A 27352-nucleotide genomic window follows, 5' to 3' on the forward strand; every position below is an offset into this window, starting at 1 on the left:
CCACGATGGTTTAAACTCTACATGGTGTACACGGCTTTTTAGGAGAGCACTCACCACTGGCCAATCTTTGGGGCAAGAGAAACCTGGCTCAGGGTTCCTCTCACCACAGAAATGCGCTTTCAGCTCTCACATCGTTCTTATATTTGGGGCTGAGCTTCACTATTCCAGCAAGAAGCGGCTCTCTCCCACCTCCTGCTTTAGCTTATTTTTCTGGCTTTTAGCCTTCACATGAAAAGCTAGTCCTCTTTCACTTTCTTTTCTGATGAGCTCGCCTTCAGAATACAGATCAAAGTTTAAGAGGGAGGCAGAATTAGCCCAGGAGCTGGGGAAACACTTAGGTCTGCAGGCGAGAAATGTTTACCTAAAAATCCAGTCAATGGACCCAAGATGGAACCAGAGACTTGAAAAGCGAAGTCAAATGAATCCATGTCCGCTGCAGGAGGGACAGCCGGACAGATGGACAGCTCTCTTCAAAGGTTGCTTAGGGACCCAATAAACCTGAAAAGACTGTGCCCTGAATGTCAATGTGGGTGGGCGGGTAAAGGAACATTATTCCTCTTCTTCCTCTCGCTTTTCCCAGGGTGGGCACCACAAAGCAAACGCAATTTGCATTCAATGACAGAAAGCCACTCACATCTGTAAACACTAACTGTCCCAGTCAGCAAAAGCCTCCAGAAAGCCTCTTAGCCCCATTTCAAGGAGCCAGATGTGGAGAGAAAGCCTTCTGCTTTTCATTGTTCTTTCCACTCGAGCTGCAGGACCCTGGGACGCTCCATGTGCAAGGAAAACACGGCACACGTTGCTCTTAAATTCAACCAAGCTGATTAGGTTAGAGAGTTTAATTAAGCTCTTGCTGGCGGTTGTGAAAAGGGTTAGCTTGCTCCCAAGCCTTTCTTCCCGGGTTCCCTCCAGGTAGCACACACTTTCCCCTTCCAACCGAAGGTCATTAGGATCACATGAATACTCAGAGATTGAAAGGTTCCAAGACGTTCTGGGGAGCATTTGACTCATAACTTTTAATTTAATCAATCAACTCAGCGGTCTAGTAAAGAGATTACAACCATCCTACTCCCTGATCCCTAGCAATCCGCTTTGCTGCAGGGCGGCCCTTACTAATCCTTTTTACTAAAAATAAGGCAGGGCTGCTTGTGCTGTGATCTCCTATATCCTTTGTCCTGTTTCGTGTTTGTTCTTTGCTCTGAAATTTAACTGAGGCTGGGCAAAAGCTGCAAGTATTTCTTTGTCCTCATGCTTCACTTCCAGCCCCAAACAGTAGAGTTCTTGCAAATTGGGAGGGACGGTTGCCAGCACTGTAGTGCCTGGCACAGACCTTTGCAGAAACTCCACTCGTGATTATCAATAGTCGTCCTTTTCTCAGCATAAACAATTCTTGAGGGTAGGTTTTTCAGCTTGCTGTTTGGAAAACTTCAGTACAAAAATGCCATTCGCTACAGCCAAGTTTTGTGTGCAAATTCCTGGGTAACCGTACTCAATGGTCTGGTTTAATGGGCTTTGTATATTCCCTCTCCTTCAGTTTCATAAAGCTTTTCAGAGTTCTGGGTATTTTCATGCAAAGGGAAAATCAAGTCTTTGTGATTAAAGTAGGCGTTTCTTGGAGTCCCCGCACAGGTACTGGCAAACAAGTCTGAAGGAAATACTGCATGAAAAATGCATGGGCTGGTGTCATACTTAAATGTTAATCACATCCATTTTGCCAGGGGAACTGGTGGCATTAGAACTTACATAATAACTGATCCATGACTTGCCAATGAATCCAATCTTTCTTCCTCCTCAAATCAGTTCCAAACAGGTGGCCCTTGAAGCCGCATGAATGAGAGGCAGGAACCACGTGCTCTCTGAATCGCCGACCGGCAGGAGTGAATGGCAAATAAGTCATCAATAAATTAATTTACCCCTATTGGTGATAATGAGACTGTACCTTGACAGATACAAGGAGAGTAATACTTTATAATTTATACTAAATGGTCAGTCCAAAAAGGGCGTCTCTTATTTAAGAAAGGGTATGCTCGAGAAATAGTTTGCGGACCTTGAGGAGGGAGGCAGCCCGAGAGGCCAGAACCTTCCAATTTCAAGTCCCATTTAAATGCCAATAAAATAGTCTGCCACAAAGGTTTCAGGAATAGCAGTCATAATCATCACTCGAGGAAAAAAAAAACGAGTAAAAGGGGGAGAAATGATTTTGAACTATTATAAATGTTTGGCAGTATGAGAGAAGAACTCTGAATTAAGAAGCTGGGTACAGGGGTGCCTGGGTGGCTCAGTCATTAAGCGTCTGCCTTCAGCTCAGGTCATGATCCCAGGGTCCTGGGATCGAGTCCTACATCGGGGTCACTGCTTGGCAGGGAGCCTGCATCCTTCTCTCTCTGTCTGCCTCTTTGTCTACTTGTGATGTCTCTCTCTAATAAATAAAATCTTAAAAAAAAAAAAAAAGCTGGGTACAGGATGGGGGTGAGGGAGGGAAGCGGTAAACCATGGAACAAAACGAGAACAAGAACAGAAGTTAGAGAAGCGCTGCAATCTATTTTTTAAATATACCTATTTCAGGAGGGCTCATTATGGGAGGAAGGAGTGGGCAGGCGCCAACAATGATAACACGGGTCCAGGGACGGACGGGATGCTACAGGAAACTAACCAGAGAAAGAGAAATGAACCAGGGGAAACAATGCAGAGCACACAGTTCCTGAGGAAACAAAGAGAATAAACAGGAATGAACTGACATGCCGCCTGCACACAGGAGATGCTCGGAATAGATCTGTGGAATGACTGGACAAACAATAAGCAACAACAAATCAAAGATTAGGAAAAAAAAACAAAAGATGACCTCGAAGAATAATGTCACCACTAATAAAATAGCTGAAGGTATACATAAAGCCCTATTAAAGATCTCGTTTAGAATAGTGGGCATCATCAAATATTTTAGCTGCAGGAGAAGAAGAAAGCACTGTGTACGGAGCTAGGTTATAGATTTCATGCAAAGGACTATAAGCCATAAGTGAATAAGGACTAGGTTTTTTTCCCCACTAAAATGGAAAGCCATGGATAAACCATAGTCAGAGTAAAAAACTGTATAATTTGGGCTTTTACCCAGTTGAATTGTTAGCCAAATGCAAGACTCACACAGAATTTCAGTCTTAAGAAGTTTAATCGCCCACTAATGGGCGATTAGTGGTGGATTCCAAGTTTATTTCAAAAAGAAATCTGATCTTGAAAGACCTGAGAAAAAAAAAGACGCTGTTAAAAATAGTAAAAAAAGGGGCGCCTGGGTGGCTCAGTGGGTTGACGCCTCTGCCTTCAGCTCGGGTCATGGTCCCGGGGTCCTGGGATCGAGCCCCGCATCGGGCTCTCTGCTCTGTGGGAGGCCTGCTTCCTCCTCTCTCTCTGCCTGCTTGTGATCTCTGTCTGTCAAATAAATAAATAAAACCTTTAAAAAAAATAGTAAAAAAAACTCTGAATCAGTATATCTTTATTGAAGAGGTAAGTACAATAGCAGAGAAGCACTGATGGGAGTTGGGAATGAGGAGAATCATTAAAATTAAAGTGGATAAAAAGAAATGAACTGAGTGGTAAGTAGAGAACAGAAGAAAGAAAAGAGTTGAGAAAAACAAAAGCCAGCAAAGGTTTCTCACAAGAGTGAATCAAAAGATGTTATCCTGATAAGACAGGGGTCTATTGATAATGTAGAAGTAATATCCTTGTTGTACGTTTTAAATTGACAGCTAGTTGACTTAAGATTTCTGCCAAATGAAATAAAAATAAGCAAAACCAAAGCCAGATACGTGCTCGTTGCCTACATAATACCAAAGAAAATCTAGAAACAAGAAAACAAATTAACAATAACAATAGAGATAAATAAGTAGACTGGCAGAACATAAACTGTCTAGGACTGAGCTTAAAATAAGTGTAAGTCTAAATAATCATGTTGAGAAACAAAACAGAACAAATAAAAAAACTGAAACCAAAAAAGAAACAAAACAAAACAAAACAAAACCCCACAAAAGCCCTTCCAATGGGATGAATGCAATAATTTACTGGAAAATCTTTAAAAGGCATAGAGAGCCTAACAATAAGAAAAAATAAATTTAAAAAACACTGAAAAGGGAAATTAATTAAAGGGAAGAAAAAGCAGGCGAGGTTTCAGACACGACAGTATTTAAGGCAAAAGTTATTAAAGCCAGCTAATTATGTTAATTATGCGATGTTGAAAGTCAGAGTTAATCATGAGGATATAATGCTTTGATGCTATAGGTTCCAAAGACATAGTGACAAATGGAAAACAATCTGTTATACATCAAGGAGAAATGATAAGTACACGGTTTTAGATCAAGGCGTTAATACCCCATTATCAGAACATGAAAAATCAAGAAGAAATGATCAAGTAATAGAGCCTGAATAAACATAATTAAACTTACCATCATACAGCAGTGAGTATAGATACTGCCAAGAATTAAATGGATTGAACACCATAAACAAAAAATCTTGGTAGCACCCACGCCTCACTCCTCTGAGTTCAACCTTGGAGAACTTCAGAAACACAGACCCATGGAACTACCAGAGACACTGAAATATACAGGAGATCAAAGACTCACTTCGAAAATAACCAGCATGAGCGTGTATTTGGGTCGAGGGGTGGTAGACAACGAAGGAATCTGAGAACACACTAACATTCTTGTTTTGTTCAGAGGAAGACAAATATTGAAATGTTTATGAAATCAATACAGATAAATCAACCCAAGTATGTGTTTTAAATTAGAGGCAACCATGACAAGAACAACAACATAGATCAAATATTGCCTAAACCAGCAGAAGAAAACGTAATGCAGGCTATGGAAAGAAAAGAAGTGGTGAAAAAAAAAAAAGAGGAAGAAACAAAAAGAAATTATAGTCAGCAAATATAAAACAAGATGGCGGAATGATTTGAATACGACAGTCGTCCAATGTGGGGTACATGGAATATTACAAAAAGCAAATAAAGCCAGAGGGGCACTGAATGGACCAAGAATGCTCGTGTGCTGTGAAGTAAGTAACACATCCCTCAGCACCTGTGTGGAATGAGAGAAAAGGCTAAACATCTATGAGGTCATGAAAAAACCAAAGCAAATTCTGTAAATGCACAAAAAAGCAGAAACGTTCTATTACATACTCTCTCACCAAAACAAAAGAAAGAAACTGCAGTGAAAAAGCGATCTACGAAGAAACCCAGGAGCACATGGAGACAACACCAGAGCTGCTCTGTCTTAGCCCGGTCTCCAGGCTGACCAAAAAGGGTCCCCCCCTCAGAATTCATAACCGCGAGTTTGAAATTTGACACTGCTCCGTTGTGTGGTAGCTTTGGTGTGGTTCTGAAGAGGTCTGAGTCTTTGTTGCCTGTTTCTCTGGATGCTTTTTAGGTTGTCCCTATCCCCATTATTCTAAAATTTCAGGACGGGTGGATTTTCTCATCCTCTGTGCTGAATACCTGGGTCCTGAGCCTATTCCTGGTGCAAACGGTGGGCTTGGCTCTTACCACCCTCCCTGCAGCTACGGAGGATTCTGCATTCTCTCTCTCTCTCTCTTTTTTTTTTTTTTAAAGATTTTATTTATTTATTTGACAGACAGATCACAAGTAGGCAGAAAGGCAGGCAGAGAGAGAGGAAGGGAAGCAGGCTCCCTGCCGAGCAGAGAGCCCGATGCAGGGCTCGATCCCAGGACCCTGAGATCATGACCTGAGCTGAAGGCAGAGGCTTAACCCGCTGAGCCACCCAGGTGCCCCGGATTCTGCATTCTTTGCTCTGCTGAGAGTTCCTACCTCTCCAGCTCCCCAGATACTGGCAATCTCTCTGAAAGGGCGGGGCCTTCTTTCCTTTTTTCTTGTCTTTGTGAGTTTATTTTTTATTCTTCTAGTGCTATCTTTATGGGATTGGAGGAAAGATCAGCAATTCATGCTTGCATTCAGCCTGGCATGTTTAAGGGGAAGACCAGGTGAACTGACTTTCCTTCCCCACTCCCGGTGCATAACACAGTGAGTTGTTGCCGCAAGGCTTCCCAGAGGGATGGAGAGAAGAGAGGAGAAAAGGGGGAAAGAAGCTATTTAATCCTTTCTCTTTTGCTCTGCCAGACACTAACACTGTGTATGGTGAGGCATGTACTCTGGACCAAACTCTGAATTCCCAGTCACAGCTCTATTCATACGCAGCCTGGCGGTGGCACCACTGGGGGGCGCTGTTGGGCACATTTACTCAGTTTGGAGAGGGATTTCCCGGTGATGGTGGGAAGGAGTGGGATTATTGTTTGCTGAATGTTTCATTTTGTTTCTGAAGTTAGATGGGGAGAAGAGGCCTATGGTCCACCTGTGACTCATCACCGTTCTAGGCGCTGGGCTGCCGAAACCCACACGTTATCTTACCATAAATGGGAAGAAACCCAGCAAGCTCAATACTATAAATTTAGTTAACAATTCTTCCAAAAGTAATTGAGGGATTTTGTGCAATCCCATTTAAAATTCTGACAGGATCCTTTACAGAATTTGATAAAATGATTTCATGATCACTTGCAAAAACAGAGAGACAATAATATTGAGGAATATTTTAAGAAGCAAGAGTACTTGTCGGCTCTGATGCTTTTCTCTGTCACTCCCCCGCATCTAATACGTGACAGAATCTACCTCTGAAAGCTATCTCCAGTCCGTCCATCCACTCCATCACACACCCACCGCCTTAGTCCGAGATAGCACCATCACTGTAATGGCCTCCTCACCTACCTTCCCAATTATTGCCAGAACCATCCAATCTGCTCCCCACTTAGCAGCCTTATAAGGTCCTCTCTCTCCTGCCCCAATCTCTTCAGTGGCTTCACTCATCTCCCTCCACCCTCTTCCTTGCTCATTTTGTAACTGCTTCTCATTCATTCATTCATTAGAGGCTTTCAAAGTACCAGACAATGAGCTGATCCCTGAGGAGATACTGAGCAAAAGCAGGCTTGATGCCTGTCAGTGCCGTAGGGGTTTTAAAGGCAAATGCAATAAGCTCGAGGAAAGATTCAAACGTGTAAGTCATTAAACCAATGCCAATTTAAAATAATGCGATTAATTTTTTATAGCCATTAATTGCCAAAACCCAAACAGAAGACGTTAAGTTAAATGCTGAGGAGGCTGGGGGAAAGAGATCTATTTATTCATTACTGGTAACATTGTGAATGGATAGAAATATTTTGGAGAAGAATCTGGCAAAATGTCTTAAGAGCCCATAAAAAGTATATAGTTTTTGATTGGGCTGTCTGGCTCTTAGGAAATTATTTCAAGGAAATGATTTAAAGGAAGGACAAAGGGAGGAAGAAGACGTCACTGCCTTTTTTTTTTTTTTTTTTTTTTTAAATTATTTTGGGCCGCCTGGGTGGCTCAGTCAGTTAAGTGGCCAACTCTTGATTTTGGCTCAGGTCATGATCTCAGGGTTATGCTTCAAGCCCTGTGTGGGGCTCCATGCTCAGCGGGGAATCTGCTGGAGGAGTCTCTTCTTCCCTCCCCTTCCCCTCTTTCTCTCTCTCAAATAAATCTTTAAAAAAAAAAAAAAGCTTTTTTGTTGTAGTGCTTTCCATGTTGGCAAAAGACCTGACATCACCTTGATGTTCAATAAAAGAACAGTTAGATAAGTGGTTTAGAGCAAGCTGGTGTAACAAATTATGACTATGGAAACACAACCAAATGCACAAAGTAGGATGCAATGTTTCCAAATGTGCAACTGTGTATGTGGATGAACATATGAAGAAATGAGAGTTGTTGCCGAGCGTCAGAGTGGTAGTCTTTTATGTGATTGGATTTAATAACTAGTAATTTTTAAATAACATGGCCCAGTGGAAAAGATGGCCAAGTTTTACTGTAAAAGCAACTTTTATTCTGTAGGGTGTATTTCCCAATGGCCATGTTTATATTTTAGGTGATGTGTCCTCAAATGAAACAAAAATAATTGGCTTCCGGAAAAAGTTCCTTTCACCAACATGTATTTGTTAAACAGCGTTAAAACTGATACCATATAAAAATGGGGAGCGTTGTGCAGTTTACTTCATCAAGGTACATTACAGAGTCTCTACAGGGTGGAGGCATTTGTCAAAAAAACCTAGGAGTTTGGGACCCCTGTGTGCCTCAGATGGTTAAGCATCTGCCTTCAGCTCAGGTCATGATCTCCAGGTCCCGGGATCAAATCCCGCATGGGGTTCCCTGCTCAGCAGGGAGTGTGCTTCTCCCTCTCCCTATGCCCACCCCCTCACTCATGCTCTCTCTCTCTCAAATTAATAAATAAAATCTTAAAAAAACAACAAACAAATCTGGGAGCCGTGTTCAGAGTAAGTGAGCAAAATGACTCAGCATCTGTTAGGCAAGTTCCAGTCCCCTGGCAAAGACAAAGCCTGTCTCCAAACCCTGGAACGTCCCCTCTGAGCTGACCCTGCGTGGTCGCCATGTTCCTATAAAAAAACGCATGCTCTTGGACCACTGCTGGGTACTAAAGACTGCTGAGGATAGACAGTGGGGGAGCTTGCTGGCACTTCTAACACTCCAGGGCTCTGGAAGTCTGTTCAGGCTCAGTGAATCCAGACCTTCCCTTTCTAACTTCTAAGTCAGGATCTGTAGAGGAGGTCTTTGTACAGTGGGGCAAAGCTGTTCGGAATTTAGTATCGGCTGAGTCCACATTGGTACAGCAGATGCTGAAAAGATGCTTTGTGTAGAAGACATTTAATTTCACTGCAGAGCAGAGAAGACTGCCTTGTGACAGCCCCCAGAAGAAGGCAAAAGGGAATCAAGAGAGCTGAGCTTTGATTTTGTTTCTGAAACTCTCTGGTTATGTGATCTGAGTCCTTTGCGTTTCACATTTTTTTCACTTATAAAATTAGGAGGTAGAACTTGCATGATCCAGCCTCAAAACGGATTTCTAGAAACAACCCAGTTGGGGGTGTTTTAAAAGGATTTCACGATTTCCAGATGGCCAGCAGAGTTTATGGCATTACAATGGAGAGGGGATGTCAGTCTGGGCCGTCCCCTGGCCTTCCTGATTTCACCACGCCTAGCCTCTCCCAGGGAGGGGGCTGTGGTGGATGCAGAGTCCCCTGATCTCTAAGAAAGGGAACCCCAGAAATAGCATTTGGAGCCAACCATCATGGATAGCAGTGTGGCCCCCACAAGCGAGGACTGAAGAACAAGTGTGTTGCCAGATCTTCTTGAAGAGCCCGATGTGATTCTCCAGGGCAAGTCACCCATAGAGAACAGAAGGAGACACCTTAGGCCGCTATCCTATGCTACGGCAGAGGTCCTCCAAGTGTGATCTACAGACCTCTGGGGACCCTGAGGCCCTTGCAGGGAGTCTGTGAGGAGAAAACTATTTTCACAATAATACCAAGACATTTGCCACATGCTGGCATTCACCCTGGTGGTGTCAAAGTAGTACGGTGTGAACCACTGTCACTTAGTGCCCATCCAAGCAGTGGCCTCGAACGGCGCCCATAGTCACTGCCAGGAACGGCTGTGAACAATGTAAAGAGTCAGCTTCACTTTGGAATGTTTTTGATGAAACAATAAGAATTATTAATGTTATCTATTAGTTTCTGTACATCTGAGTACACAGTTTTCTCCCATTCTGTGTGACTAACTGGGGAACATCCACGAAACACTTCCCTATATACTGGGATGCGATGATGGTCTTTAGTAAATGCTCTTGCAAGCTGGACTGGACATTTTTATTTTCATAAACATCATTTTTACTTGAAAGAACCAATGACAAATTATGGCTATTCAGACTGGAGAATGTGGTAGACATTTTCTCAAAAATGAAGTGAGCCTGTCATTTCAAGGAAAACAACGGACAGGATGTGTTGCCAAGGAGAAAATTCAAACTTTCAAGCAAAACTTAGAATTTTGGAAAACTTGCAGTGCCTGGGTGGCTCAGTCATTAAGCGTCTGCCTTCAGTTCAAGTCATGATCCCGGGGTCCTGGGATCCTGCATCGGGCTCCCTGATCAGCGGGAAGCCTGCTTCCCCCTCTCCCACTCCTCCCCGCTTGTGTTCCCACTCTGGCTGTCTCTCTCTGTCAAATAAATAAATAAAATCCTAAAAAGAAAAGAATTTTGGAAAACTTATATCTGTTATTATGAATCTGGTAGTTTTCCAATACTTAAACACATTTCTTTTTTTTTTTTTTTTAAGATTTTATCTATTTATTTGACAGACAGAGACCACAAGTAGGCAGAGAGGCAGGCAGAGAGAGAGAGGAGGAGGAAGCAGGCTCCATGCCGAGCAGAGAGCCTGATGCAGGGCTCAATCCCATGACCCTGAGATCATGACCTGAGCCAAAGGCAGAGGCTTAACACACTGAGCCACTCAGGTGCCCCTCTTAAACACATTTCTAATGAGATTGGAAGTGATATTAATGAATGTGATTTTTGATATTGTATAATGAAATGTCTCAACATCTGGACCACCTGCGTGGCTTGGTAAACCAGTGTTTTCCAAATGACCAATGTATGATGTCACAAAATCCTTTATTTACAAAAGATTCATTCCAAGTACAAAGTAAAGCAACGCATTTTAATGTAACAGAGTACAAGTTCACTGATATGGTTTCATGTTCTATACTGTAATTATCCTTTTAGAAACTATCCTTTGTAGGGGTGCTTGGGTGGCTCGGTGGGTTAAGCATCTGCCTTTAGTTCAGGTCATGATCCCAGGGTCCTGGGATGGAGCTCCAAATCAGCTCCCTGCCCTGTGGGGAGCCCGCTTCTCCCTCTCCATTTGCCTGCTTGTGCCCTCTGCTTTCTCTCCTTCTCAAATAAATAAAATCTTAATTAAAAAAAAAAAAAAGAAACTACTCTTTGTAAGGTTTTGGTATAGTTTCAAAGAAGATTATCTGTAATTAATGAAGAAGTTATTAAAATATTCTTCCTTTTCCAATTATATATCTGAGATAGAATTTCTTTACATACTTCAACCAAAAAAAATACCACAACAGGTTGAGTGCAGAGGCAAATATCAGAATCTTGGTGTCTTCTAATTAAGTCAGATAATAAAGAGATTTGCAAAAATGTAAAACAATGAGGCTCCTTCACTAAATTTCTTTTGTTTTAGACAAACATAGTTATTTTCACAAAATATGTTAGCAGGTAATGAGTTTATCATTGCTAATTCATTATATGCTACTTTTTAAATGAATTAATAAGTAGTATTTTAAAACATCTGTAATTTTTGATACGTTGAATTTGGATAGACACAACCCATATAAGCAAAAGGATGTTTGAGTTCTCAATAAATTTTCAGTATGCAAAAAGCATCTTAAAATTACAAAGCTTGAGAGTTGCTGCTCTGAGATCCTTGTGGGCAAAGTGGTGTTTGGGATGAGTAATAACAAAGGGGAGGGGAACATGACATCTATCAGTTTGCACCATGGTTGGGAAGCATCATGTCTTAATTGGGCTTCATGTCAAGGGTTGGTTATCAAGACAAGATCATGCCTGGAGCACCAAAGGGAAAGTCATCTATTACTTAAGATTAGTAGAAATCACTTCCACCAGCATCGAATTTTCAGTCCTTATTAGACTCTCTCTGTGCCCTTCCATTTGGCTCCAACCCTGAGCACCTTTCCCTCTAAGGAGGGTCTGTTCTATAATCGCTCAGCAGTATTGGCCATGGTGACTAGACGGGAGCTAGAAATCTGCCTCCTAGGTCTCAGTGACTGCTACTCTGGGTTCAACAATCAGTATATAATACTTGGAAAGGCACCAGGCACTTCCAAGGCACTAAGAATGAAAGATGAGCGTGTCACGGCTTTTGTCCTGGAGGACTCCTCTGCCTGATGGAGAGGAAAGATTCCTTAAGAAATATTTACAGTCCAATGTGATAAACACTCCTTTGTACATAGTGACCAAATTTTTCCAACCCAAAATTAAGACACACTGACATCTGACAATGGAACAATCCTGGGGGGATCTAGAGCGTATGTCTGCTTTATTAAGAAACTCCCAACAACTCCACAGAAATTCTGTATAGATTTGTACTTGATTTGGCTCAAAGACCCAGAAACAGTGGTCAGTATTTTTTTTTTTTTTCAAATTCTGGATAACAATGTCAGAACAGAACAGCACCAGAAGCTCCTTAGGATTATGGAAGACGAGTAATGGGCCCCTAACATTTTATTTCCTCTGGGTTAATGGACTGGAGGCACTGGAGGACATTTTTTTTCCATCATCCTTGTTCCAAGTGGTTTCCTCCCCCCCAGGCAAAGAGTCCAACTTTGTTCATGCAGGTCTCCCACACCAGCTGAAGCAAACCAAGCTGAATCCCAGAGTGAGAAGAATGAACTAGTAAGATGCTTCTAAGATCCCAAGTCTTGATTACAATGTGGGTAAAATTAAACAATAGAGCTCTTGATCTGCCAAGTCCCCGCTGGGTGGGCTGCCTGGGAACCGTGGAGGCTCTGGTCTGGACCAGGTCTTCGTAAGTCCCAACCACATACCCTTTGCTCCCCCTTTTTTGGGGGGCTGACCCAAATCCCTCTTTTTAATCTCCTCCCAGTTCTGCTTGTCTTTCCCAGCTGTGGCAACTCCAAAGTGAAATGAACAAGAATAAAACAGACAATGAACAGAAAAATCATGTTCAGTGCCACACACCAACATCCCACCACCCACAGTTAGAGAGAATGAGCATTACTGGGTCTTAAAAGCAGTCCAACTGAAAGGCAGGGCAAGGAACCAGACAAATCCCTTTTCAAATCTTGGATCCACTACTCGCATCTAACTAGGGGCAAATCATGACATCTCTCTGATATTCAGTGAGCTCATCCACAAACACAGGTTATTTTGAGGATTAAATGACATAACATAAGTAAAAATGCTCGGCACACAGTAAGTCCACTACTCATTGTTAGAATTTTCACATTTTTGTGTGTGAATATTTGATAAATGCCAGTCTCCCCACGAATCTCTGAGTTGTATGAAAATGTGGGTTGCGTCTTTTTTTGCTCACTATTATATCACTAGAGCTTAGCATGGTGCCTGGCATATGCTAGGCATTTTTTGAGACTATGGTATGATAAAAGGGAATTTCTAGGGTCCTGATTAAGGATCTACTCTAAAATAGCAAGTTTGGGGCTTCCTAACAACTCCAGTGGATTGGTATTGGCTATCTGGAGCACGATGTCATGAAGGATTCTAAGGTGGTATCTGGAATTTATAGGGAAAGGGTATGCAGATAGATTACCAACATTATGGTTGAGGGTGTTGAATGTTTGTTGACCTTGATAAGTGGAGTCAAGAGCAGTCCCCTCTTGTCACCTATTTCCAGCACAGATAGATCTACTGTGTGATTCACAGATAGAGCCTCTTTGGGGGACCGAGGTCACCAAACGCTTGACCTGAAGATAAGCAGTATGACCTTAGGAGTATTTTTTAAAATCACAGATTAGGGGCACCTGGGTGGCTCAGTGGGTTAAGCCTCTGCCTTTCGCCCAGGTCATGATCTCAGGGTCCTGGGATTGAGCCCCGCATCGGGCTCTCTGCTCGGCAGGGAGCCTGCTTCCCCCTCTCTCTCTGCCTGCCTCTCTGCCTACTTGTGATCTCTCTCTGTGTCAGATAAATAAATAAAATCTTAAAAAAAAAATAAATAAAATCACAGATTAGAACAATGCTACATAAGGAGAGCTCAAAGCATACCAGTATTGTATCTGCTTATCTTGATGACTTTCACTTCCTGGGAACGTGTATTTCATGAGTCAGCTGTTAAAATCAAACAGACCCGACATACTTCGGCTGGTGTACCCCACAACCAGACAGAACTTCACCGCGCACCTTCCCCCCAATCCATGAAGTGGCTACTCTACTCACGAGGGTAATCCTTTGGGTGCGTCTTCTCGGACCAGTTCCCATAAAATGTGAGTCTGTACTTGGCAGTTCCACAGGCACAGCAGTCTAAGATGGGTTTGTCAGTTACCCCGTCAAACATGGAGTCTGAAACAGGGAAATCACTACGTTAGAAAACCAATGTGGGTCACTTATAAGGCAGCACTCTCTTGGTCCTGTCCTGTCCTCAGTGCTTGGGAAAAAAAGATGAGGTGCGGTTTCCACTGACTAACACCACCCAGAACCAGGTCACTACTTGGGCTGTAAAGGATCTTTATATACCTCTAAGTATGGTAATTATATTCTGCCAATAAAAAAGACTCAGAACTTTTGCTCTAACAATGTGAGGAGACCTGTGGGACCAATAAGGCTGAATAGTTAGGAAACCAGGGATAAAATTGACTCAGTTATCCTTTTTTCCCACAATAGGATTTTTCCACTAGATTTTAAGAGGAATATGCATGTGTGTGTTTTCTCTAAGAAATGTTCTCTGGGGCCAAATTGCCAGGACCAGAAGGAGCAGCTTTGCAGAGAAGCAGTGTGAACAAGTAGACAGACATAAAGGACTGCCGAAAATTATTATAAAAAATGCATCTATAGTCACATCCCTTCTTATCAAGCTTTCAGAGACTTGGGAGGGGTGGGGGTTTAGAGCTATGTTGGTAAGTTCAGGTTTACTTCTGAGTACAGGAGCGGCCAGGAAAAACTTAACAAGATTCCCTCTCTGCCCCCATTTTTATCTGTGAATAGCTGATAAGTGCGGAAAGAGAGATTAGATGAATAAATTCAGTTATTTCCGATTGTCAACCCACATCCCTAACTGTGCTTTGTTGCTTTCAGTCTGTTCTGCTTCCTGCAAGACCAAAACAATGGCTTACAGATGCAACGTGTTTCAGCTGCTTTTTCTTTGTTTTTTCCAGTGGTATTAACATAAAGGTTCTTTTTTTTTTTTTTTACAAGTTGGACATTTATTCTTAAATATTATATAAAGACCACTGACAGTATAAAAATCTTTCCGGGTGTCAGGGAGAGCATATTACAAGTCTTCCTTGTGGAATTCACTGGGTTCCTTTGGTTTGAACAAGCAAAATCAGTGATGGGTAGAAGAGAAGGATGGAGATAAAAGCATGAAATATGGTAATAATAACTATATTGTATAGAGTCCTTATAGGTGCTGCTCTCTTTCCAGGTACTGTCTCATTTAATCCTAGCAACCGCAGGAGGTAAGTACTTTAGTTAATTCCATGTTGCAGATTAGTACACTGAGGCAATTAGGTAACCAGTGCAAGGTCATGGGGTTAGTAGGTGTTATGGGCAGAACTGGATGGTGTTCAGGCCTTTTTGAGTCCAGAGCCCAGGCTCTTAATCTTTGCACTGTATTGTTCCTGGAAAGAACTTCTGCTGGATAGGTCTGTATAAACACCAATGAGAGTAATTTTTTGTGTGTGTGTTTCTCTTTATGCTTTTTCAAGTGAAGGCTGGTGCATTTAAAAAAAATGACCTCCCTATAGAGCTCCAGGATTTCTAAATGGCGGCACCAAAGAAGAGGTCTGAAAGCACCCAAAATAGAAATCCTAGTTTGGCTCTTTCTTTTGTACCCTTGGAAGAAGCCCGCACATTGTCTGTGCTTGGGGGCAGGCTCTCTGTTGCTTGACGCACACAAAATCCAGGTACCACTCCTGCGTCAGCTACTTTGATAGGGACAAGCCCTGTTGAATATATTTCAGGAAAGGCAGCATAAATTAAAAACTCTAAAGGATTTTTTTCCTTTTTCTCTTCCATTATTGTTATTATGACCAGCTATGTTGCAAAAGAACTAAATGAACTTTGAAAAAGGGATTCCAAGCTAAGAGCTATGTATTGGGGTTTCAACCGTAGCTTCCTGGTGCTATTTGATGAGAAAGCAATCTCTCAAAATAAGGCAAATTGGTAGCTTTACCTTCTCAATCTTTTCTGAACGTATCTTTTCAGATATGGGTAGTAAGTTTAAAGATATATTCAGGAGTTCAGGGGAATACACTTAAAATAAATCTTGTGGAATTCTAAAGGAAAATTAGCTTCCATTTAAAAAATAAGGCCCAAGTTTGAAACTAAAAACAGACATACTGTTCCTACAAGGAAAAGCCTATTGAAAAGGAACCAGAGGGACGCCTGGGTGGCTCAGTTGGTTAAGCGGCTGCCTTCGGCTCAGGTCATGATCCCAGCGTCCTGGGATCGAGTCCCACATCAGGCTCCTTGCTCGGCGGGGAGCCTGCATCTCCCTCTGCCTCTGCCTGCCACTCTGTCTGCCTGTGCTCGCTCGCTCTCTCTCTAACAAATAAATAAATTTTAAAAAAAAATTAAAAAAAAAAAAAAGAAAGAAAAGGAACGGAACCAGATTTTCTGGGGCACCTGGGTGGCTCAATCGTAAAGCGTCTGCCTTGAGCTCAGGCCATGATCCCAAGGTCTTGAGATGGAGCCCTGCATTGGGCTCCTTCTCTGTGGGGAGCCTGCTTCTCCCCCCGCCTGCTGCTCCCCCTGCTCGCGTGCACTCGCACTCTCTCTCCCTCCCCTGACAAATAAAGAAGTAAAATCTTATCACCCGTCTTCTGCTAACCGCAGCAGGGTCTGCCCAACAATGGGGGACTTCTGGCCTTGCGGATCTCCCCAGCTGCCCCTTCTTTCATTTCTACTCTCCATCCGCCAGCTTCTTCCTTTTTCAGCTCTCCCCTTAGTCTTCATTTTCTCCTTATCCCTCTCTCCGACATTTTCCTCCCTTCCCTGCGTTCCCTCTGTCTTTCTCTCTTCATCATTTGTGACGTGGTATTAAAGTAAGCATGGGTTTGCGTGTGTTTATTATAGGTCACCTTTTTGAATATTTTATGTCTCCCCATCCCTAATTGTGAATAACTTAATGTTTTATGTTTCTTTTAAAAAATAATGATTGCCATTGCCTTTTGTGTTTGCAGTTGTTACTTTTCCCCCTATGGATATACAGCTTCAACTGAGGAAAAACACTCGATACTGGTTTCTTTCTCCCCTTGCTTGATAGATTTGATTTGACTCGCCAAGGAAGCGGAGACCGTAAAGACCTTAATGAAAGAGCTAGAGATAATTAAGTAGGTACACACATTTAAGAGAAATCCCTTTGCTCTCTGCTTACAAATTAAAGACTTTCTTAATACAATCTGCTTTGCTAATTGTGGGGTTTCCTCATGGGTCTGCTCTCTCTGGGGACGATCTACAACTTCACGTTATCCTTCAGCTCAGGGCCTGTAGGACCTTTTTTGGGTCCACAAAGTTGCTGTTAGAAAATGGTCTTTTTCTATATAGGCATGTTTAGTCATTTTGATAGGATCTCTGCTTCAGAAGGGATAACCCATAAAGACTCCCATGCCATTCAATGGACACAGCATCTGCATAATTTGCATATTTGTATGGCTTCACACAACATCAGGGCTGAGGCTCCAGGAAATGCACTTTAGTTAATGATTACTCTCCGTAGGTGGGGATGACAAGGTGTTTCCTAAGAATCCTCAAATCTGGGAAATGAGACTCTCCTTTGCATAACAAACTAACAAAACCAGACTGCAGGGGCTGTGCTTAGTTATCTGTGGGTGTAGACCTAGAGGCCGTTTATATAAACGGGTGACCCAGAGCGCTCTGACTCCAACTCAAGGGACCTGGACATCATCTCCTGGGCACAGGGCAGGAAGTGGACCGTACTTTGGGAACAAAGAGCCTCAGCAGTCAAGATGTTCTGTACTTGCAAAAAGGCTGCGTGAACTTGTGGACAATTAACGACGAAAAGGAAAACCCCCAAAGCCATGTGTGGTCATGTCCGCCTGAAAACTGACCAGGGACTTGGCCCCCAGTTTCTACCTCTCTGGCCTTTGTAACAGGGATAACCTTAATGGAGGGCATCTCATTCTCTCCCTCTGCTCTTTTCATGTTTTCCAAGCCATCTTCCATATAGGACCTCGTTTCTGCTCTCAGTCATCCAGAGGGACTATGCTTTGGTACAATGCCTTGAAATGTAGTCCCTTTGACAGGAAGGCAGTGGTTAAGAGTGCTGGCTCCTAAGTCCAAACCCTGCCCCTGACCACTAGCTGTATGATGCTAAGCGAGCTTTCAAAACTTTCCGTGTCTCAGACGTCTCGTCTATAAAATAGGGACGATCTAACAGTCTTCACCCTATAGAGCTGCTGTGCAGAGCACGTGAGCAAGGCACGTGAAGTGCTTAGAATAGTGCCTGGCATATAGCAGCCTGCGAAAAATATTAGCTATTATTATTAATTTTCCCAGAAGACCTTTACAAACCTTTCTTTTTCTTAGTAGCTTATGATTTGCTAGAATTGGAGAAGATTATTTCTCTCAAATTGCTAACTGCTCTAAATGCAAATAAAAATTCTGCAAAAATGAATAGAAATTAGACAGTTAAGATATATAATTGTAGAACATTTTCTATTTTTATTTAGTTCTCTAATGACTTGTAAACACATTCAGATGTTTAAGGTCTGAATTTTTTATGATAGATTAATAAACAAGCTTTTGGGTACAGATAACAATAGCTAACACACACACACACACACACACACACACACACACACACACACACATTTACTATGTGCCAAGGAGGTGCTGTACTATTTTATATATATATTAAGTCACATGGCTGGGAAGGGCAGAGGGAGGATTCAAACCCGGGCTGGATCTGAATCCCAGCCTCTTTTTGACCCGCCAGTCTACTTGATCTCCATGAGTTTTGTTAGAATGCCTTCAGCCCAAGGAGAGGGCATCGATAAGCTTGCAAATCTAAGGGCCATGTCCTTGAACGTGGAAAATTCACAAGGTCAGTGACCCCTTGGCAGTCCTACCTCCCACCTGTCTTTCTTGGGTAAAATCCTCCCATGTGGCCCAGCTGCCACACAAGTTCTGCCGGAGATTATTCTGGAAAACCATTACAGACATCTTAAAGGTACACAATTGTGCATTTCTTAATTAAGTCCTGTGAATTATTCCAAGGAACCTCTCTAGAATCATCACTGTTTCACAAAAATAAGAAGACGACACCAGTATAAGGTACATTATCTCCTACCCAGGGACTCAAGCTGAGTAATTAAGAGCTTACGGTGGATCCAATTATCCATTGCAGAGCCAGATTAAAAATCAGCACTACGGGAGGAAGCAGAACCTGGAGAAGTTCAGAAAGCCCGTCATGTAAGTCCTGCCGCTGCATGGACCAGCGGAATGAGCCCCCTTCTGTTTCTGCGACCCCTCCCCCACCTGCAGTCCTTACCTTGTTCACAGAGCTTCTTGGTCAGAGAACCCTCATCTTGGAAATAAATGATGCGTTTCTGTACGATGCTGGCCCTGTTGGGAAAGAAGACACGAGTGCTGTGGTGAGGAGAGCAGGTTCGAGGGACATCGGATCCTGGCCTGGCCACCTATGGCTGTGTGGCTTCGGGCAAGTCACCCCCACTCTCTGTGCCTCAGTTTGATCACTGGAAAGCTGGCATTCATAATAATGCATAGCTCATGGGTTTGCTCTGAGAACTAAATAAAAAAAATGTATGTCAAGAGCACAGCACGTACTTAGAAACCACTCAATATATATTAGTTGTTGTGCTGCCGGTGGTGGGGCTAATAGTATTGTTAAGGTAAGAAAGGGAAGTAATGTCATTTTCAGTAACTTTTCTCAATGGCTCATTTTATTCTAGTTTTGTATCAAATGACTGAAGCCATTTATAGACCCACCAAATTCAAATCAGAAAAGCATGTCAAGTCCTCTTCCGGAAGGGGAAAAAGAGAATTTAAAAATCTATTTTGATTTGTTCTGAAAATGTCATTCTCTATCTTTCCTGAAAGTCTAGACGAAACTGTCTCCTACATTCTGAACAAAGACAATTTCAGCTGTTGTATCTCTCTCTTAAACATGTCAAACACAGGATCTTAGAATCTGGAAAGAATATTTGGAGGTTGAAAATTACTTCTGGCCAGCACATATTTTCTCCTTAATCTCGGACTGCACAGACAGACTCCTTCTCCTTTGACCCACTCTGCTGTGTATTTTCAGCTGGCTTCGTAGACGGTGAACCCCGAAACCCAGCGTTCCTGCGTGTGAAGTCTACAGCACTTAACAATGAAACAGTACCAGTGGATTTCGAGCCCCTTCTATTGATTATCTTCAGCAACGTTACTCAATCAAAAGGTAATTTTTACTTTGATGGGCCCTATTTCAAAGAGAAAGGGATCCCTTGGCTCCATTACAGCTAAGCACACTAAAGAAGGATTAGGGTCACATGATCTGCCCTGTGTCACATGACTGCAGACCCAGGCAGGGGCCCACATGTGCACCGCTCTACAGAATATAGAGGTGGCTTTCTTGATGGTGTGGGCCGGGCCAAGATTATTTTCCAAAGAAACATCTACTCTAAACCCAGTCTTGCACAAAAGAATAAAATTCAGACCACCCTACAGATGTCTTTTATAGTCTCTTCTTACCCAAGAGAGATGAGATGTTGAAATAAATGAATGAAATATGCTTCTTGTTTCCGCAAAGCTACTTTGATCATGGATCCATTCTGTTGACCATCAAGCAGAAAGTTTCCTCAGGCCAAGAAAACCTCTTGAGAACACTAATCCCAAAGCCAAATTACAAAGCCTTTTGTTAGTCAGAGCATCCCATTACCTACCACTTCCTGAGTGTAGCCCACCAGGAAGTGCCTCAGGGACCCCTGCGGAAGGTGAGGAGAAGGACTTGTGGGAAGTAGCCCAGGCCTGGCATTCTCATTTCAACTAAAGGCTTTACTCTCTTACCTACCAAAGTGGTCTCCTCCCCCATTTGTCTTCTTGTTGTATTTACTGGTGTATTTTCAACCAACAGCTGTTGGAGGCCTGCTTGGTGGCCACACACTGGTCAGGGACACCATTGTGAACAAGTCGGATGGGGCCGCTTTCCATTCTCAAAATCAACAAAATACTGGGCAGAAAGCACCAAACAGCTAAATCCACAGCTAATCATATAACATGACTGTGATTAAGTGCTCAACAGAGACGTTCCCAGGGTGTGGGAGAGAATAACACAGGGGTCCTGACCAAGCCAGGGAAGACTCCCCCCAGACAAGAAGGCTCCAACTGGAAAGGGTAGGCACTTACTAGGGCAAGTATGAGGGAGAAACAAAGGAGAGGACCTCCTTTAAAGATCTTTGGGGTGGGAGACTCATAGCTCACTGCAGAACTGACCCATGGTTAGGTCAGGAAGGGGGTGTGAGAAGAGTGGGGGAGGTGCGCAGGGCTAACTCACCCTGAATCTGCAGGGAGATGGCATTTTATACCAAGCTTGATAAGACCTCTTTGACAAATGCATCCGAAGATGTGAGATAATCAGATTTGCTCCTTTACAGAGAGAACCTGGGGGATACCTGGGTGGCTCAGTCAGTTAAGCATCTGCCTTCAGCTCAGGTCCTGATCCCAGGGTCTCGGGATCGAGCCCCACATCAGAGTCTCTGCTCAGCAGAGAGTCTGCTTCTCCTTCTCCCTCTGATCATTCCCCTGGCTTGTGCTCTCTCTTTTTCAAATAAATACATAAAATCTTAGGAAAAAAATAAAAAGAGCCCTTGGGGGGTGCCTTGGTGGCTTAGTCTGTTAAGTATCCACCTCTTAATTGTGGCTCAGGTCATGATCTCAGGCTCTATGATGGGCATGAAGCTCGCTTAAAATTCTCTTTCTCCCTCTGCCCGGATTCCCCACCTCTTCCCCTCTCTTAAAAAAAAAAAAAAAAAAAAGTAAATAAAAATAAAAAGAGAACTTGGACCGTAGAGTAAAAATGAGTTGGTGGGTGGTTGCAGTGTAGAGTTCTCAGGCAAATTAAATTCTACTTCAACAAAATTCATTTGGGATGCCTGGCTGGCTCAGTCGGCTGGGTGTTGGTCTCTTGATCTCAGCTCAGGTCTTGATCTCAGGGTCTTGAGTTCAAGCCTTTCGTTGGGCCCAGCGTGGAGCCTACTTAAAACAGAACAAAATGACATTCTCTTGCTAAAATGGTTTGAAAATCCCTGATCTATAGGATAAAATACAAAATTACCACGTATTCAAGGGTTTTCATAAAATTTCTCCCCAATGCCCCTCTGACTTCATTTGTCCTCATTTTGTGCCATGCTCCCTGGCATGAATCTAGAATTTGAGAAGTTCATTCCCCTTATCTGAACACTGCTTCCACTCTACTGGGCCCTTACTGGTGCTATTTCCTCTCCCAGAATCTCCCCACATCTGCCTTTGTTAGCATCTGTAAATACTCTGAATTTTCTTCCTCTTGGTTTGAACAAGAGAACAATGGCAAAGCCTATGATCATGCTTAGAAAAATTAAATCACCCCAAATTTTCAAAAGTATATTTATAAAAATGTGGGGAGCCAGAGAGAAAAATTTCTTCTAAGATGTATTTCCTCTAAGATGTTTTCATTTCCCTCATGTCTTGTTTTATGAAGTCTATGATGATTTACTCTCTCTTTTTGATAATAGTTCTAATTTCTGGGCCCTTCCTGTGTGCCAGCCAGCGTGTCAGGGAGGCCCTTTATACATAAATATTATGTATAATATATTTGTAACATGTATAATTGTATATATGTATATGTAATATGTATCATACATATAAATATCATAAATACATATACATTACCTTATATATCTTATGTTTTACATATATTACAGCTTCTTAAATTCCTTCCTCATCCCAAACTCTTGGGTTAGATGCATTTTTTTAATTTGGAGGTTTTCAGGTATTAGAAAGTTAAGATGATAATATACTATTAACATCCCCATAATCAAGCCCATCCATATTCCATAGCAAAATGTAAGAATATTCATAAAAAGCCAGTAAATAAAAACTTTAAATAGCTTTCCTGTCAGTTTAGGTCAACTTCAGCAAACCTGTTAAAATGCTCTTATTTTTAGAAGGATTAAGATGAAGGTTTGTAGCTTATTTTCCTCTTTACCGGTGATGATGACCAAGATGCAGAGAGGCAAGGAGCCCGCTCAAGGTTTTAAGGTTTCCCCTTTCGACCCCCAAAGCTCATGACCTGCCTAGCATGATTTTAAGGGATTAAAGATCACATATAAAAAGTATAATTGGCAGGTGAGGTAAGTGCTATTATGAAATGTAACCTCAAATTGATTTCCCTTGGATCCATTTAGCATCTCATGGAACCCACTGTGAAGAACTGAGGCTCTGGTGGGTCTCCCTGGAGCCCGGGTTGTGACCCCCGGAGCTCTTCATGAAGACTGAGCATATATTTCCATGCCCAGGCTCGGCCAAACCTCTGGTCATGCCCTTTGGATTCCAAACTGTGCAGATCAAATGCGGGATAGGAGTCTTTTTCTGACCTTACTTCATTTTTTTTTTTTTTTCTGACTTCATCTTTATCTAATCCCTCCTGAGCACTCTGTCCAAGCCATACCCTCTCTTTGCCTTCACAATCTCTGCCCCTGGGCCTCTGTCTGTGGGACTCCTTTCCTTTTCTGTGACTCCTCAACACACATATGAGCATAACACACACACACACACACACACACACACACACACACGCACACAGTTCAGTTACCCAGAACTCATACCCACTAGGATTGGTTTCTTGACTGGCTGCTCTTCCTATGAAGAGGACTCTTGGGTTTGTCCCACACGGCATTTAATAATCTGTACTATAGTTGCCTATTTATTTTTCTATCTCCTGGGCTAGTTTCTAAGCTTCTCAAGATCAGGAACTGTATCTTCCTTATTTCTGTTGATGTTAGTATTGTTGGAGTACGGGGATTCAAGGAGGAGGGACAGAGTTTGGGGAAAGGAAAGGATTTAAGGTTGAGTGGTCTGTTGGGCATGATGGTGGCCAATCTAGTCGACCTTAGACATAGGGACCTGTAACTCAGGAGGGCTGTGAGGGGTGGGGGGCAGAGGCATGTGGGTCACCAGGGCAGAAGTAAGAGGTGAAGCTTCCGAAGCAGCTGATGTCACCCGGGGCAAGTGTGCAGAGTGAGAAGAGAGGCTGAACCCAGAACTCTGGAGAAGACCAACATTCACCTGTGGATATGCTGGTAGAGACCAAGATTTGGTACGCTTGGTTGCCGAAGAGGTTTCTTTTTATTCCTCATCCGGTCAACTCCTGAGAAAATTTATATTCTGAGAAAATGCATTTCATTTGGAGTCTGTTCCCATCAAAAGTATAAAACTCAGCTGAGATTTATAAATCATATTATAGTTCAGAAAAATAATAGCTTTACAAGATGAGAAAGCTGTTAGTAAGAATTCCCTTAGCATTTCAAAATGACAAATTTCTCCCATTCTGTGTTGCAATTTGGCAGTCCTGTTGCATAGCATTTATACGCTGAGACGCTGAATGCTCTCTTATCATGAGAGAGCGTGTTAAGGAAATCTAAATTAAATTTCTCAGTATGTTAGCTTCTCGAACTTTGCAATATTGAGGTTCTAAATAACTTACTAATCATTTCCATAAGTTTCTTTTAAACCTCAAGTGGTGGAACATTTCTAGAAACACCATCCTGGATCTCTTAGACGTTTGACCCTTTTCTGTCTGCAGGTTTATTCATTTGATGTTATTTTTCCTTGGGGGAATTTTCCTGTTGGGATAAAGTCAGAGCTTGCTAAGTTGTGGGTATGCTGTCTCAGGCTAAGCCTTGGACCCTTGCTCTCACCGAAAAGGGACAGGGAGACATCAGAAACTGAAGGACTTGGGAGAAATCAGGCCAGGAAATGACTTCAAAATTCACATGGATCCTCCGTGGCTGGGTCAGTGGTGTATAGAGATAATTCATGTAATGTCCTTAATACATGGGTGTCGCATGAAGTAAATAGACACTATGTGGTAGCCATTAACCTTACTTTTGTTAAATCATCACCTCCTAGCAAGTGCCTGGAAGTACTTAGTAAACGGTAGCTATTATTATACATTGGGTCTGTCTCCTTGGCTTGTGGAGAGAGGAATGAGGGTGCTACCTCGGTCAGCTGCTTCAGGCAGAGATAATGAAGGGTCAAAATGAAGCTCAGTTTTGTGGCCTCCAGACTAAGGTTGCCAACCCTCTTCCCAAGTCCAGTAACATCCCTGCTCCTGAACATTTCTTGGGGTGCTTTAAAAACTTTGTCTATGATGGGGCGCCTGGGTGGCTCAGTGGGTTAAAGCCTCTGCCTTCAGCTCAGGTCATGATCCCAACATCCTGGGATCGAGCCCCACACTGGGCTCTCCACTCAGCAGGGAGCCTGCTTCCCCCTCTCTCTCTGCCTGCCTCTCTGCCTACTTGTAATCTCTGTCTGTCCAATAAATAAGTAAAATCTTTAAAACAAAAACAAAAACAAAAACTTTGTCTATGATCTCAGGGACGTTTTCTCCTGGAAGCAGTCCAGTTTATAACCAGTGGCATCACTTCCTTCTACCAGTGAAAGAACACCTCTGTGGGAGCACCCAGAAATAAAATATTAGCGTCACAGTAGCGGTAATACCATCAGGGGCCGAGGCTCTCTGCCTTGTTTTACTTCATGAGGATGCCAAGTACTAACCTGACCATGGTCTCATGTTAAACAACAAATATTTAGAGAGATTGGTGCATTTTGTAACCCAAACTCCTCCCAATTATTTATATGGCTTTAGGTGGAGGTCGGGACATGAAGCCATGTCCAGGAGTTAATAGGCACCCTGGCATGCCATTATAATGTGCTCATGGGAGAAGAAAAATGAAAGCTTATCTGCAGGGCCTTATCTAAAACCCCCATGTGAACTCCTGCTACCCAATAGTAAAGTCATAATCTGTGTTTGGGGTCACAAAGCTACAGACTCAGAGCCTGGTATAGTCATCTACCATTATTGCGAAAAAGCAATGTTAGTAAACCACCATGAGATTATTCCTGCTTAGTTATCAATAAAACATTTACTGAGGACTTACTTGGTGTCAGACACTTTGCGAGGAGCTGAAAATTCAAAGATGAATAAAAGACAGTCCTTCCTCGTAAGGAGATCCTAGTCCAGTGGGAGAAGAGAAAGACAAATGAAGGAAACAGGAAATCGACGTTGAGAGAGATGATGGAGGAGCCATGGGAGGCAGAAGAGCAGCGACTAACTTGGCCTTGGCAAAGTTCTGACGGGAGGCAATGATGGCGGCCCTGAAGGTTTGAATGAAGATCGGGGCAGGGGAAATAGGAATGTGAGGCACATGTTGGGGAAAATTTATCAGGACTGGGTAACTAACAGGACCTGGGGCAGAAAGAGGAGGTTGAGTCCAAGAGAGTTTATTTGTTTTTCGTTTCTTTAACAAGGAAACACCCAAGTCCTTCACAAATATTAACTCACTTAATCAAAACCAACAACCCCATGAAGTAGGTGCTACCATTATCCTTGTCTTATGATGAGACAACGGTCAATGGGCAGCACGTGAAGTGACAGCCCATATACAAACCCCAGTAACTAGGGGGAGGGATGGTAATGCTAACCACTGAAATAAAAGACAAAAGGGGTAAAAGGGTATTGCTTTTTATTTTTTCTTAATTTTTGGAATTTGTGTTGAGAAAACTGCAGATCCACATGCATTTTTAAGAAATAATACAGAGAAACCATATACTTTGTCCAATTTTCCCCAAATGGTAACATTTTGTAAAAGTTCAGTCTATGCAATGTTATAGTGAGGATATTGATACTAGTACCATCCATCAGGCTGGAATCTAGTAGCAAAATGGTATAATAGGGTTAGGTGAGGCCAGGTGATGCCATCCTAAAGATGTCATGCGCCTATGACAAGCTGCCACACTCCAAGAAAGGACATTCTCGAATAACTCTCAGAACACATGGTATGTTAGGACCCTAAACGGAGAATCATCTACAAGTGTCACGGTGACACAGGGGTAGCAGGCCGTCTCTGGCTGGGATGAGGTGGAGGTAGGGGCAGAGTAGGAGGAATTATTGGTAGGAATGAGGTCCATCAGAATAACTTCTTGGAAAGATGCCACAGAAGCTGAGTCTGTGACTAGGGATGGGAACTTTGCTGCAGTTAGAGCTGCAGTTAGACCTTGGCAGGTCTACCATCCATGGTCCTTTTGTCCTTTCTTTTTTTTTTTTTTTTTAAGATTTTATTTATTTATTTATTTGAGAGAGAGAGAGAGAGAGAGAATGAGCAGTGGGGAGGGGCAGAGGGAGAGGGAGAGAGAAGTAGACTCCCTACTGAGCAGGAAGCCCGACACAGGGCTCCATTCCAGGACCCTGGGATCATGACCTGAGCCAAAGGCAGATGCTCAACAAACTGAGCCACCTGGGCGTCCCATCCATGGTCTTTCTATACCTAAACCAGGCTACCGGCTCTATACAGTGCTGCGCGTTCACACACAGCTTATGTTACGATGAGAATCTGGCTGAGAGGTCCGTTCAGTTCTTAACAAGACTACAGCCCATTCCCAACCCTGTACGATGATCACGGGATTTCTCAAGCTCTGGATTCACATCACTGGACGTA

The 27352-nt window shown here is 42.8% G+C and overlaps 1 protein-coding gene across 1 annotated transcript in view; it reads right to left on the reverse strand.

The window, feature by feature from the left end:
- SPON1 (spondin 1) overlaps positions 1–25420 on the reverse strand; it is a gene marked incomplete at its 5' end in the record, with an annotated part of 155646 nt that extends 130226 nt beyond the window's left edge. The window contains 3 exons of the mRNA XM_080816289.1: positions 13854–13976; positions 19147–19220; positions 25413–25420. Of these exons, the coding sequence (XP_080672415.1) occupies positions 13854–13976; positions 19147–19220; positions 25413–25420 (205 nt within the window). The remainder of the gene's footprint in view (positions 1–13853; positions 13977–19146; positions 19221–25412) is intronic.
- Between the last annotated feature and the right edge of the window lie 1932 nt (positions 25421–27352).

This window comes from Martes martes (genome assembly GCF_963455335.1).
Source record: "Martes martes genome assembly, chromosome: 10".
Taxonomy (NCBI): Eukaryota; Metazoa; Chordata; class Mammalia; order Carnivora; family Mustelidae; genus Martes; species Martes martes.